At 37.1% G+C, this 12,473-nt stretch overlaps 1 protein-coding gene across 2 annotated transcripts in view; it reads left to right on the top strand.

Moving 5' to 3' along the window:
* The window catches only part of LOC18436736 (Cell differentiation, Rcd1-like protein), a 62,832-nt gene that overhangs the window by 24,789 nt on the left and 25,570 nt on the right, over window positions 1–12,473 (top strand). For both annotated transcript variants that reach the window (XR_016043952.1, XM_006846958.4), the window contains exons 4-6: window positions 394–465; window positions 11,958–12,047; window positions 12,285–12,327. Coding sequence is in view for 1 of the 2 variants with exons in the window: in XM_006846958.4 (XP_006847021.1) it covers window positions 394–465; window positions 11,958–12,047; window positions 12,285–12,327 (205 nt within the window). In the remaining variant the exon portion in view is untranslated. The remainder of the gene's footprint in view (window positions 1–393; window positions 466–11,957; window positions 12,048–12,284; window positions 12,328–12,473) is intronic.

The following is a 12,473-nucleotide window of genomic DNA, read 5'->3' as shown; positions in this document are numbered from 1 at the left end:
ACCTTAATGGGTACCTTCACCAGGTTGTGCTGTCCAACAAATTTCAATACTAGTATCATGGAAGTTATCTATGTGCTGCCGCTTTTTTTCTCAATAGGAAAATGAAGAGCATTAAAGTCTACTACATTACACCTGCTTCTGGGCATTTGTTTCTTTTGACATATAACTTTGGCTAGCTCCTCTCTTCGTGGTTGATTCAGACCTCATACACATGTGACTTATCATTGCCCTCACAAGGCCTTCAACATCTCATTCATATCTTTTGCTATGCAATATACTTTCTGGCATTATTGTGTTTTTTTGAAAACTAATATAATTGTTTCTCCCATATATGGTTTTAACATCTGAGATTTTTTTCCAAAGAGATTTAATTCACTTCCTCTTCTTTTGCAGAAACGAGAATTATTTCAAGATTTGGCCCCTATGCTATGGCATTCATTTGGTACTATTGCAGCTCTCTTACAGGTAGAAATTTACCTTTGTGATGTCTTCTATATATGGTCTTCCATTCTTGAGAATTTGATATGCTTATTTGGCATTTCTGTAATTGCTCCGAGGACTTAATCTTTCATTTATTATTGTCATGAAAGTAATTGCGTTATGTTCATGGTTTTATGTTTCTTTTTGATGTGTGTCTACTACAACAATGCTATGATGTCCTGATACCGTGTCAGTATTTGCTCTACTATACTACTTCCGTTGAGTTATTAATTTGTTGTTATATTATACATGTTACATTAGTTGTAGTAGCTGTCTGCTTCTTCTTATTCTTCTTTTTTTTTCTTTTTTTTTTTGGAGAAGATTGTTACTGTCTCGTTGATGATTTATGTGATTTCTTTTTATTGGTAAGTGAGAGCTTTGCACTATTGTTCACATGTGAAAATAAGTAGCTTCAAATGGGTTGGTTTTCTGTTCAGGATATACAACTGTTGCACATTATAAGAATTGGATTTTAATTGTTTGTCTCTTCCTTTTGATTTATATTTAAATTTTAGCGGTAAATGGAAATGACGAAATAAATTGAAATGGAGTGCACCAGAGGGAATACCCAGTTTTCATCTCAATGGACTCTAGAACACTACATGATACATCAAATTTCGTATGGACTGTGCTTGTGTATTGCTACTTAAACATTATACTCTATGTTATATTATATTTAATATGGACCATGCTATGTATTGCTATGTGAAAGGTGACTGTGTAGAATTCCAGGCTATGTATTTAAAACGCTTCTTTTCTTTTCTTTCATTAATTGCTGGAACTTCTACTTACGGATGCCACATATGCAATAGAGAAATGATATCATGTCACCATGCCATTATAATATAATGAAACCACACTTCTAGAAAACTATGTTTGTGGTATTTGTATGACCCAAAATTTTGCACACACAGTCTCTTCATCTCAATAATCAATCTAAAAAAAAACATAAATTTTGCATTCTATATATGGTCAAAATGAATCCCCTCCAACAATGAATCAAGACCGTTCATTTGGTGAATTTCAAGACCTAAGCCTTTATGAATTCAAAATCAATTTTTTCTTTTTTAACGTTGTTAATCAAATGATAATAAAGTTATATAAAAAATTTGGAAAGAAAAAAGATACTTCTAAGACCTAGATCTAAGCATCTCACGAGAATGGATGGCCTATGTTAATAGGGCTAAAAACATTATTTAGGTTGTGTTTTGAAAATTTTATTTTTATTTTGTGATTGTTCATATGAACGAAAAGAGTGCGTATTTTAAAATTCGGGTCAAACAAATGGCCCTAACATGGTTTTTGAAGATTGTTTCATTATATTACTATACAATCGTTGCATGAAATCACTCTCCTATACAGTATAATCAACCCTACTACAATCTAGGATCTTTACGACTTATTGCCAAATAATCTTTTATTTAAACTGAACACAATACTTGGACTTTAGGAAGCAAAATAAAACAAATACAGCAGCAAATAAAATTAAATAAATGAGGAACGACTTACTGGCCTTTGCTTAGGTTTACCCCACTAGGGCATGGCACACTCCCCACCCGATCACCTGACTAATGGTGCACCTGAATTCTGGATCCTGCTGAACTCTCAAATCTGAATTTTGGAAGCACATCTAAGACACCCTTGTTGTATTATTTGGGGCTAGAAAACAACTAGGGTTTCAGTAAGAAGACCCTATAAACTAGGGCAGGCCATAAAGACTCCAATCCTAAGCCTAGGGCTGGACGTGGCCGTCTCTTTCTCACTTCTAGATTTTGGGTGTGCTACCCTAGACACTTATGGAGGTGGCGTGGTCCCCTTAGAGACAGAGAACTAGAGAGAGCTATATAGAGATAGATGAGAGAGATGTTTAGAGAGGGCGTGTGAAGGAGAGAGAGGGAGAAGAGAGATGTGTGTAGAATGAGGGGGAGAACCCCCTATTTATAGACCACTAGCGCTTAGGGTGTCCTTGTCAAATTAAGAGTTCAACTTGATCTAGGATTATTTAGGTGATCTGTCAGGTTAGAGAGAAAATTAATCTGAGCCATTCGTCTCCAAGATTAGCCATTAGGATCTAGAGTGAATATGTAGAAACCTTATTCCTTGAGATTTGATCCAGATCTATTTTTATCCATCTAGAACTTTGACTAGTCAAAACTTTTCTTAGAGCAATCCGAGATAATCTAGGAATCCTATTATCTCACAAAGAGATAATTAGGACCTCTAATTAAATTATACTTGGTCAAGTATTCTTGAAAATACGAAAATAAATAAGATAATCTTATCCAAAATATTTCTACTAAGAAAATATTTTTATCATAATTGAAAACATTATTATTATTATTATTTTGAAAACATGTGGCACATAAAGTGGGCAGCCCTTTGAGTGGGACGTGTGATCCATAGTGGGTCCCATGTGAAGGCCATGTGGGTCCCACACGTGTGGAACTGGATTTGTAGCCTCCCACGTGGGTCCCACACGTGTGGGGCTGGATCCGTAGCCTCCCCACGTGGCTGCCACACAATTTAAAATGTAAAATCCGAAATTCCATAAATATCCCAATTATAAAAAATTATAGAAATACCCTTGGGGGTTTTTACACATTTAAATTCGTTTTAAAAATCTAGGTTCCCAAACAAGATAAAAACATATTATTAAAACCACAACCCCAACCCCAACCCTATGTGAGCAATATACTCCATGCTACAATATATTTAGGCTGGACTGTACTTGTATGTTGCTACACAAGTGATGAAATCCAGAGAGTCATACTCAACATGAAGGTATAGCCTCCTCCAAGTCATCAACGAGTGTTAAAGTGCTTTCTTTATGCTTGGAGTCAAAGGAGTATTGTGTAACAAGAGTGCCACTAAGGAGTTATCCGTGTCTAAGGAGAGCTCCCTAACATGTAAAGCTTCTTAACCCTTTTCTTTTTTGAAAGTTAAAGCCTCTAAGCCCCTAAAGAGCCATCATATAACATGTCTCAATGCTAGGGGAGCTCTCAAGCACATGCTCGACTAGGCCACAAGTCTGATACGACCTAGCAAAAAAATTGGGAGAAGCATACGCAATGTGAATAATGCAAAGCCATCTCCCAGTCAATTATGAGCATTAAAGTGCTTAAAACCTTCCCTCGTTATGCCTGCAATCAGAGGAGTCTTCAGCAACAAGAGTGCCACCAAGGATTTATTCCTATGCGCTTTGGGGAATATCATGTAGTCATCGGTAGGGCCTTTGCTAGGCAATCATACATCTACACGGTTTGAAGTCCTTCACATCCTTAGTTCCTTTGTTCAAAGGGTTGAGGGTAATAAATGCTGCATTAAGCCACATGCTCAACCTGTTGCTATTGTGAAACGCATGGCATATGCGTCTTTGAAGAAGCTACTAGAAAACCATCTTGACATAGTGCCTAGTCCCCACCCGAGGGTGTAGTGCCCTTCTTTGCTTCAACCTCCTTATACATCCTCTTCAACCAAACAACCATTTGAAGAGTGTTCTAGAAAGTGTTGGAAATAATCAAATATTATTGTGTTTGATGGGTATAAATATCTTTTGTTCTGTTTAGGACTTATATGTCCTATTTCATTAAGAAAGGGCAATATTATAATTAGGTCAACATATTAATATAACTACGTGGTCTGTGTTGGTTCTTTTAGACTAATACACCACACTCCTTTCTCTTCCCTGTCTCTCTCTCTCTCTCACGTCTCTCGCTCTCTCTCACTTCTCTTGCTTTCTCTCTGTCTCTTTACAATGTTTCAAAAAGCACTAGGTGGCACCTAGGCGGCCGTGGGGGTCCAGGCCGCCCAACGCCTTGGCGGCCGCCAAGGTGGGCGCCCAGAACTTGGCTGGCCCAGTTGAAAAAAAAAAAAGGAAGAAGATAAAAGTCGAGAAGAAATGGCCACAATCCATATTTTCGTACAATGCAAAAACAGTAAAACCATACATGCATACATTGATAGTCTAATACACGCAAAAGTTAGTACAAACTAGAAAGTAGAAACTAAAAATAAAAAAGAAGAACATATACAGAAATTCAGAAAATATACATCCTAGGACACAATAGTCAACACTCAACAGTCAATAGTCAACACTCAACACCAACAGTCAAGCGCTCAAGCATCTTCAACTCTTCATTCTTCAGTCATCATCATCATTAGAAGGAATAGGGTAAGCCTCATCATATGCATCATATTCGAGGCCATCATAATCATAGTCATCTCTTTCTTCAATGTAACGCTCGTCTTCCTCTGATTCTTCTGAATCTGCATCTTCCTCCTCTTCTTCTACCTCCCTCTAACTATGTGCAGATGAGGCCTTAAGAGTCTTGGCTGCTCTACCCTTTTCTATCTTTTTACGCTTCCCTGAACTCAAATATTGTATAATCTCCTCCCAGGTAGCCTCAAGAACATTTTTACACGGGACAACATCCCCTTTATTACCGGCAAGGTGTTTTTTGAGCCAGTAAATTCCCCCATTAGTACCCTTTCCCCAATAATTACATCTAATACGATTTTTGTCATTCGGATTCGGGTTATAACCATACTTCCAACCTGGATCACCACTTCTAGAAGAATCTGGAGAAAATATTTCCGTAGAACAGGGCTCATTTTCATCCTTTTCTGGTTCTTCTAAATTCAAAAATTGTTAAATCTCATCCTGAATAGCTTCAGGAACCTTCTTACAAGAAGCAACATTCCCTTTAATATTGGCAAGATGTTTCTTGAATCGGTTAATACCCCCATTGGTATCTTTTTCACAAAAATTACACCTTATGCAATTTTTATGGTTTGGTTTTGGGTTATGACCATACTTCCACCCCGTATCAGTTCTTCTAGAAGAACCAAAAATAGATCTATTCAAATGACAAGGATTTTGTTTTGCAAAACTCATATATTGCTTAATCTCCTCTCTGATTGCTTTAGGAACATTTTTACAAGGGGCAACATCCCCTTTAATACTGGCAAGATGTTTCTTAAATTAGTTTATGCCCCCTTTTTGTATCTTTTTCACAATACTTGTATCTAATGCAATTTTTATCATTTGGATTCGGGTTATATCCATATTTCCAACCCGGTTCTCCACTTCGTCTAGATCCTGAAGAAGACATCTAAAAATAAAAAAGGCAATCAAAAAAATAAAGTTTTGCACTTACTTTGATTGCTCGAACTCCAAACTCTTACCTTTGAGATGTTTTCTGGTGTTAAAATATTAAAAAAAACCTCTAATAAAATTAAGAAACTCCAAAACTAACTCTAGTCTACCTGGGTGATGTTTGGATCCATTTTTCGTTACTTTGAGAAGCACTTCGACCCAATGAAATCACAAAATATAGGTTTTTTGAGGTTTCTTTCTCTCTAAAATGGGTTCTTGTGGGTTTAGGTTTCAAATAAACCTAACACCCATCTTTAAAAGCTTTTATTTTAAAAAAAAACTCATTAGAATAAAATAAAAAACCTCATTTCCACCCCTTGGTGGGGCGCTGGCCCCGCCTAGGCGGCTGCCCAGGGACAGCTGCCTAGTTTGGCCGCCTAGGCTTGGGCGATTCACCCAAGCCTTCTGGACTGCCTAAGCGGCCGCCTAGGTGCTGGGCGGTCCGCTTTTTTAAACAATGCTCTCTTACTACTATAACATCTTACTTCTACTCCTCTCCTTTTCTCTTCTTTAATTTGCTCTAGATTGTTTTCAACTTGGTATCAAAGCAGGCTAAGGTTTGAAGAAAATGTGTGTGAGGATATGATTTAGGGCTAACGTGATCCGTATTATTAGATGAAGTTAGCAATGGATGGTTAGGGCTTCTCATCATACCTTAAAACTTAAGTTTGTCCCAGCAATGATTGTCTTGATCAAGGTGAGTTCTCTTGGTGATTTCTTGAGGTAGATCATATGTTTGATAGAAACCTAAATCACAAACAGATTAGGGCACCCTAATCAAGAAAACATTGGTAGTGCTGTTTTAATGTTTTTTAGCATTGACAAGAGGTGTGATTATATTTGAGGGTGTATTAAGATCTATAGATCCTTTTTTCTGAAAGAGATCTGATGAGGGTGTATCTTGATCTCAACTTTTATTAGATCTAAGGGTGTAACCAAATATCAACTACAATGGAAGATGTCTCAACGCACATCAAATACGGAGCATTTTGGACTCCAAATTACCGTAGCTAATTTGATAAGACAAATTACTTAGAATGGGCCAAGTCAGTTAGCTTGTTTCTTGGTGGAAAGAAAAAATTGGGATGCATTGAAGGTCATCTAGAAAAACCAGATCTGAAGGATTCGTAATGTGCAGATTAGGGGGCTGATGATATGGGAATTATCAATTGGTTATTGTATGCTACACGTCCTTCAGTATATCCTTGAGATTTGGTTTTTTTACACGACCTTCATTATATACCAATTTTTATTTCCACCAAAAAATAACCCAACTGACCTAGCCCATTCTAAATAATTTCTGCCATCAAATTTATCTGTGGTAATTTGGAGTCTAGAATGCTCCATATTTGATGTTTCTTGATGCATCTTCTTTTGTAGTTGAGATCTGCTTACACCCTTTGGTCTAATCAACATTAGAAATCTGGTTACACCCTCAGATCTCTTTCAAAAGAAAGATTTACAGATCTGGTGACACCCTTAGATCTAATCTTACCAATTTTCCATTATAAAAAACAACACTACCAATGTTTTTCTTGATTGGGGTTCACAAACCGTAATCCATATGTGACTTAGGTTTTCTATCAAACACATGATCTGCATCAAGAAATCACCAAAAAAATTCACTATAATTAACACAATCTTTGGGATGGGGGGACGGGTGAGGAAAAAAAAATAGTATTTCAGTGCTTGATGAGGAGCCTTAACCATCTATTGCTGACATCTATCCCCATACACCTTTTCTTTGATACTTGACTCTAATACCAAGTTGAAAATAGTATGGGGTAAATTAAAGAAGAGAAAAGGAGAGATGTTAGAGAGTAGTAAGAGAGAGAAGAAAGGAGCAGAACAAAGAGAAAGAGACTTGTGAGGGAAGATAAGAGAAGGAAGAAGAGAAAGAAGGTTGGTGTGTGTTAGTTAAGAGAGACTAGCACAAACCTCTTATTTATATTAATTTGTTGACCTAATTACATTACTGCTTTTTTTTAAAAATGAAATAGGACATTTAATCCCTAAACAAAGTAAAAGACATTTATACCCATTATATACGACCATAGTTAATTATTTCCAACCAGCAAAGAGAGAGGCGATCGAAGGTGTCAATGGGTTTATGCCAATGTAGAAGAAGAGAGACAAATGATCAAAATCTCAAACATTGCTAAAACCCCAAACGCTAAACCCTAAGTACAATAAACATCCATCCTTAACCCATAGAATTAAAAAAGCAAAACCTCAATTTAGCATTGTTTTAGAAAACGTTTCTCTCTCTCTCTCTCTCTCTCTCTCTCTGTCTCTCCCCCTGTCTCCCTCTTCCCCCCTCTATATTGATAGATGTTGTTTGCTGCGGTAAATAAAAATACTATTATACCTTTCGACATTTCATTGGTGATATTGTTGTAGTATGTACGTTGTACACATTTTTATTGCAAAGCCCCTAGAATATCGGGGCCTAACTTGGATTTTAAAAAAAAGGTTATAATTTTGATAGAAATTGATTCATTGTGTATTGTAGTCTAGCAACATATGTTTAATATGTTGTAGCTCTATTCTCATTAATGGACACATGGAGTGTAATGCTTTTATAGCAATATATAATCATGGTGGAACTTTCTCAAAAAAAAAAAAAAAAAAATCATGGTTGATATTGAAATTGTTGAAGAATGGAGTAAATTGTTTGTGCAGCAATGTATGAATATGATCCATGTTAATTATGTTATGGTGCTCCACATTATATGGAGACGTGGAGTAATTTGCATGTGCAACAATATACAGGCATAGGCCATATTAAATCTAATGGAGCATGGAGTATTGCTCATGTAGCAATGTACAAGCATGGCCATGACAAATATTCCGTGGCATAGTTGCATTATATGGACTCATGAAATAAAATGCTTTTGTAGTAGTATACCCAGTGAAAGAAAATTTGGCCTCCTTCTGCCTAGGCGGTCCAGGCAGCTTGTTGAACTGAACATTCTTTAGGTGGGGCCCTATTCGGGGAATTTACTAGGCGCCAGCCTAGGTGCCTAAATCCTGCCTATGTGCTAGGCAGGTGCCTTGGCTTAAAAGCCCCCCCCGGAGAGAGAGAGAGAGAGAGAGAGAGAGAGAGAGAGAGAGAGACCATTGAATTTATTGCAGTCTCCTCTCCATTGCATATTGCATTCTCTCGCACTCTCTTCACATTTATGGCACTCTTGTTATTTCTCTTTATCTCTTTTCTCCACACACCCTTCGCTCTTTTTCTATCTCTCCATCGTGTTTATTTCATTCTCTCCATTACATTAATGACTCTCTTTCCTTCCATCACTTTATGGCATTCTCTCTCTTCATCACATTTATGGCGCTCTCTCTTCATTACATTTCCTCAACAGCTCATGTTCTCTCCCCCCCTATATACTCCTCTCTCTCTCTCTCCCCATCACATTTATTTTTATTGCACTCTCTCCCCCCTCCATCACATTTATGGCACACACTCTCTCTTATGGGGAATGTTACAAGTTAGGAAGGTTATAATAAAACAAAATTTAAAGATTGAAGAAAATAGAAAAGTAAGGGAGAAAGAGAAAAAAGATAAAGAAGGAAGACCCTTGAGGAGTTCAAGGGAGGATTAGAAATAAGAATGGAAAAAATTAAAATAAAAATAAGAAAAGAGGAAAGAAGAGAAAGAAATGAAAGCGAAGAGAGAAGAAAAGAAAAAGAAGCATAGCAGGGAAAAAAATGAAAAAAAAAGAAGAGAAAAGAAATGAGAGGAAATAAAAGAATTAAGATGGAAATGAAAGGAAAGAATGAAGAAAGAAAGTAAGAAGAGAAGAAATTGAAGAGTGCCTTGAAATGGAGGGACCTTGGGGGGCGCAATCAAGCCTTCCCTATGGTCTTCAATCAAAGAGTTTAGAGGCCTTTTCTTTGCCTTTCCTCTTTTATGTTAGAAGCTTTCGGTTAACTCAAGGAGATGTGAGAGTATGATGTTGCACTGAGTTACACTTGATGTTCTTTCTGCTCCCAGAATAATGTTCTGTGCAATCTCTTACAGTGGTTTCTAATGGAAAATCATCTAGTTGCCTAGTTCCACACTAGATGCCAGTGATGCTACCTTGATGCTTTTGATAACTAATACATCTCTCATCTTCATTGTGCAGCCAACACTTGGCATGCAACCAATCCTTGAGTATAGGAATCTTGGGCGTATCTTGTGATGCTATGATATTGAATCTGGGCATTGAGTGAACTTTATCAAGAGCTTAGGAATGACCATTAGCACCACCGACCAATGGAGCTGGCATTCATTATGAGTAGTGAACTGAAGTTATTCCGTTTTGGTGTCCTTTTTCCCCAAATGTTACTGAACATGTGAAAAGTCTATGGGACCCAATATAAAAAATGTTTAGAGCAGAGAATGACTCAGTTGTTAAACTCACCGGAACAGTTACACCTTGTGGGTTGCAAATGTCGTCGAGGAGACATTTGCAACAGGTTGTCCATCGCTTCCAACATCTTCTGGGTAACACTAGTAAGGAGGATATTGCCACATGTCAGGGAAAAAAAAAGGAAGAAGAAAAAGAAAAGACAAGAAAAGAAAGGAAAAGAAAGAATGAGGATATTAAATCCATTATTAGTGATGGAGTGAATACAATATCTCTTTTGTGTCATTTTGTTTGCACATGTTATATGTAACTATGTTTTAAAGGGCCTAGTCAGCCACAGGGACTTGGTGGCCTAGCCACTGTCTCAGCTGCCTAGGTGGACACCTCAAATTTGAGGTTGTTGGAGTTAAAGAAATAATAGTAAAAATTAAAAGATATTCTATAAAATTGGGCTAGGCAGCAAACTAAGACACCTACATGACTGTTTGGGCGGTCAAGGGCAGGCACTCCGGCAGTCGAGGCGCTTGCCTTGGTGGGTGCTTGGATGTGATTAGATCCTGGCAGGCCACTTGGGCATAGCTCGGTGTGATTTGCGCCACTGTGCCTCAAAGCAGTACCAAGGTGGCCTTCTGGGCCTCTTTTCACTAAATTGGTGCTGCTTGATTTATACCATCTTAAATCAAGGAAATTGACAAATTCAGTTATGCATGATATCATGGGGAGATTGGTATTTTTATGAAAGTCTAATTTTAGGCATTTAAATATGTCATGACTGTCTCCTCTATGGAGTGCGATGCATTTTTCACTCAGAATAATCTTGTGTAATCTTACTTGTTTGAATTTGAGATCATTGTCAATGAGTGCTGGATGACCCCCACTAGTGATTCAATTGTTTTAGTTGTGTTTGTACTATCTTGTCCGAAGGTTCAATCTCGATAGTCTCAGGTGCATATGATACATTGCTTTGTCTGTGGTGGCATATTGACAGGGAAAGGTTGGGTATTCTACTAATGTGAAACTTTCGTCTCTTTTTTTTCGGGTGGTTCAGTTGTAACTAGATGTAGAACTGCTGAAACCTTTTGAAATATTGACTTGGTAAGTGTGCCATCAACCATGAATACTTTTTAGATTTAGAATTTGACTTCTTTCTATAATCTTGAGAATGATTAACATTAGTCTTTTTTTTGATAACTGGTAACGTTAGTATTGAGAATAATGATTAACATTAGTTAGTTGTCTGATTTGAGCTTTCTGTATGAACTGGAATGTTTGATCAAAGTTTCTAGTCGGGGTTGTTTTTTCATTAAATACTTCTTGCTATAGTTTTGTCACCTTTAAGAACCATGAAGATGTGGGCATTTTGGATTGAATAAAATGTACTTATCATGATCAAAGTTCTACTTCTGCAGTGATCATTGAATATTTGAAACTACTCAGAGCTGCATGTTAATAGTGAGACACTAGGTTTGTACGAGGGATTTGAACCTACTTTCACAAAACAAATGACCTTCCCATAAGAAAAATAAATATTAAGAGCCACATTTTTTAGTGTAGTCTATATATTTATCATGCTATATATTGGAGGAACTTTATGGTAAGTCCATAAGCTACTGTTTTATTTGAATCTTCACTCTGTTTTCAAAAAGAAATTATTGAACTAAGAATGTGCCAGTGGCGGAATGAGAATCCCTTGACTACAGTAGTGTTTCATTTGTTAGGACAATTTTAAGGCAATATTATAGCTGATCCAATAATCTGTAATGCACTTGGTTTCTAGCTTAACACTTTGAATTTTGGTCTATTGTGTTGTTATTGTGCCTCTCTCAAATCCCATGCCTTAAAGGGCATTGAATATCCCTCTATTAGGATCAGCATAGTGCAAGTTATATGTCCAGTCAAATTTTGTTTTATTTCCATGTAATATAATCTTATTGCTAATGATAGTGCAATGGTCTTGTCTGCAGGAGATCGTTTCGATCTATCCAGTACTTTCTCCGCCTACTCTCACTCCAGCTGCATCTAATCGTGTCTGCAATGCCCTTGCTCTTCTTCAGGTTAGTAATTTGTGGTTAGTCTAATTTTTCTAGGTAGTTCAGCTGTGGGTTTGCGTCAGATTTTTCTTAATCGCTTTGCATTGAACACATGGGGGGATGCATTTTTCAGTTATTAAGTTTTATTTTTTAATGAAAATGAATAATCTGACTTTCTGTTGTCATTGTTCTGCACGTTCTGCCTCTCATATGCGATTTGCCTTTGATCTAATGTTCGTTCCGGTACTTTGTCTTGTACAGTGTGTTGCTTCACATCCAGAAACAAGAACTCTTTTCCTCAGTGGTACCCCCCTACCCCTAAAAGATTCTGCTAGATCTGAAAGTATTAAGTGCTTTGATTGAAGCACTGAACTGCATTTGTTTTTTGAAGTTCAATTAGCTGTCCTCTTGCATAAATGCCACGCGAGATTAGTACACGTATCTTGGGAA

The sequence above is a fragment of the Amborella trichopoda genome, chromosome 11 (genome assembly GCF_054954075.1).
Source record: "Amborella trichopoda isolate Santa Cruz 75 chromosome 11, AtrichopodaSantaCruz75HAP2 v2.0, whole genome shotgun sequence".
NCBI lineage: Eukaryota > Viridiplantae > Streptophyta > Magnoliopsida > Amborellales > Amborellaceae > Amborella > Amborella trichopoda.
The sequence above is the reverse complement of the archived record's forward strand: the minus strand, read 5'-3'. Positions and strand labels throughout refer to the sequence as shown.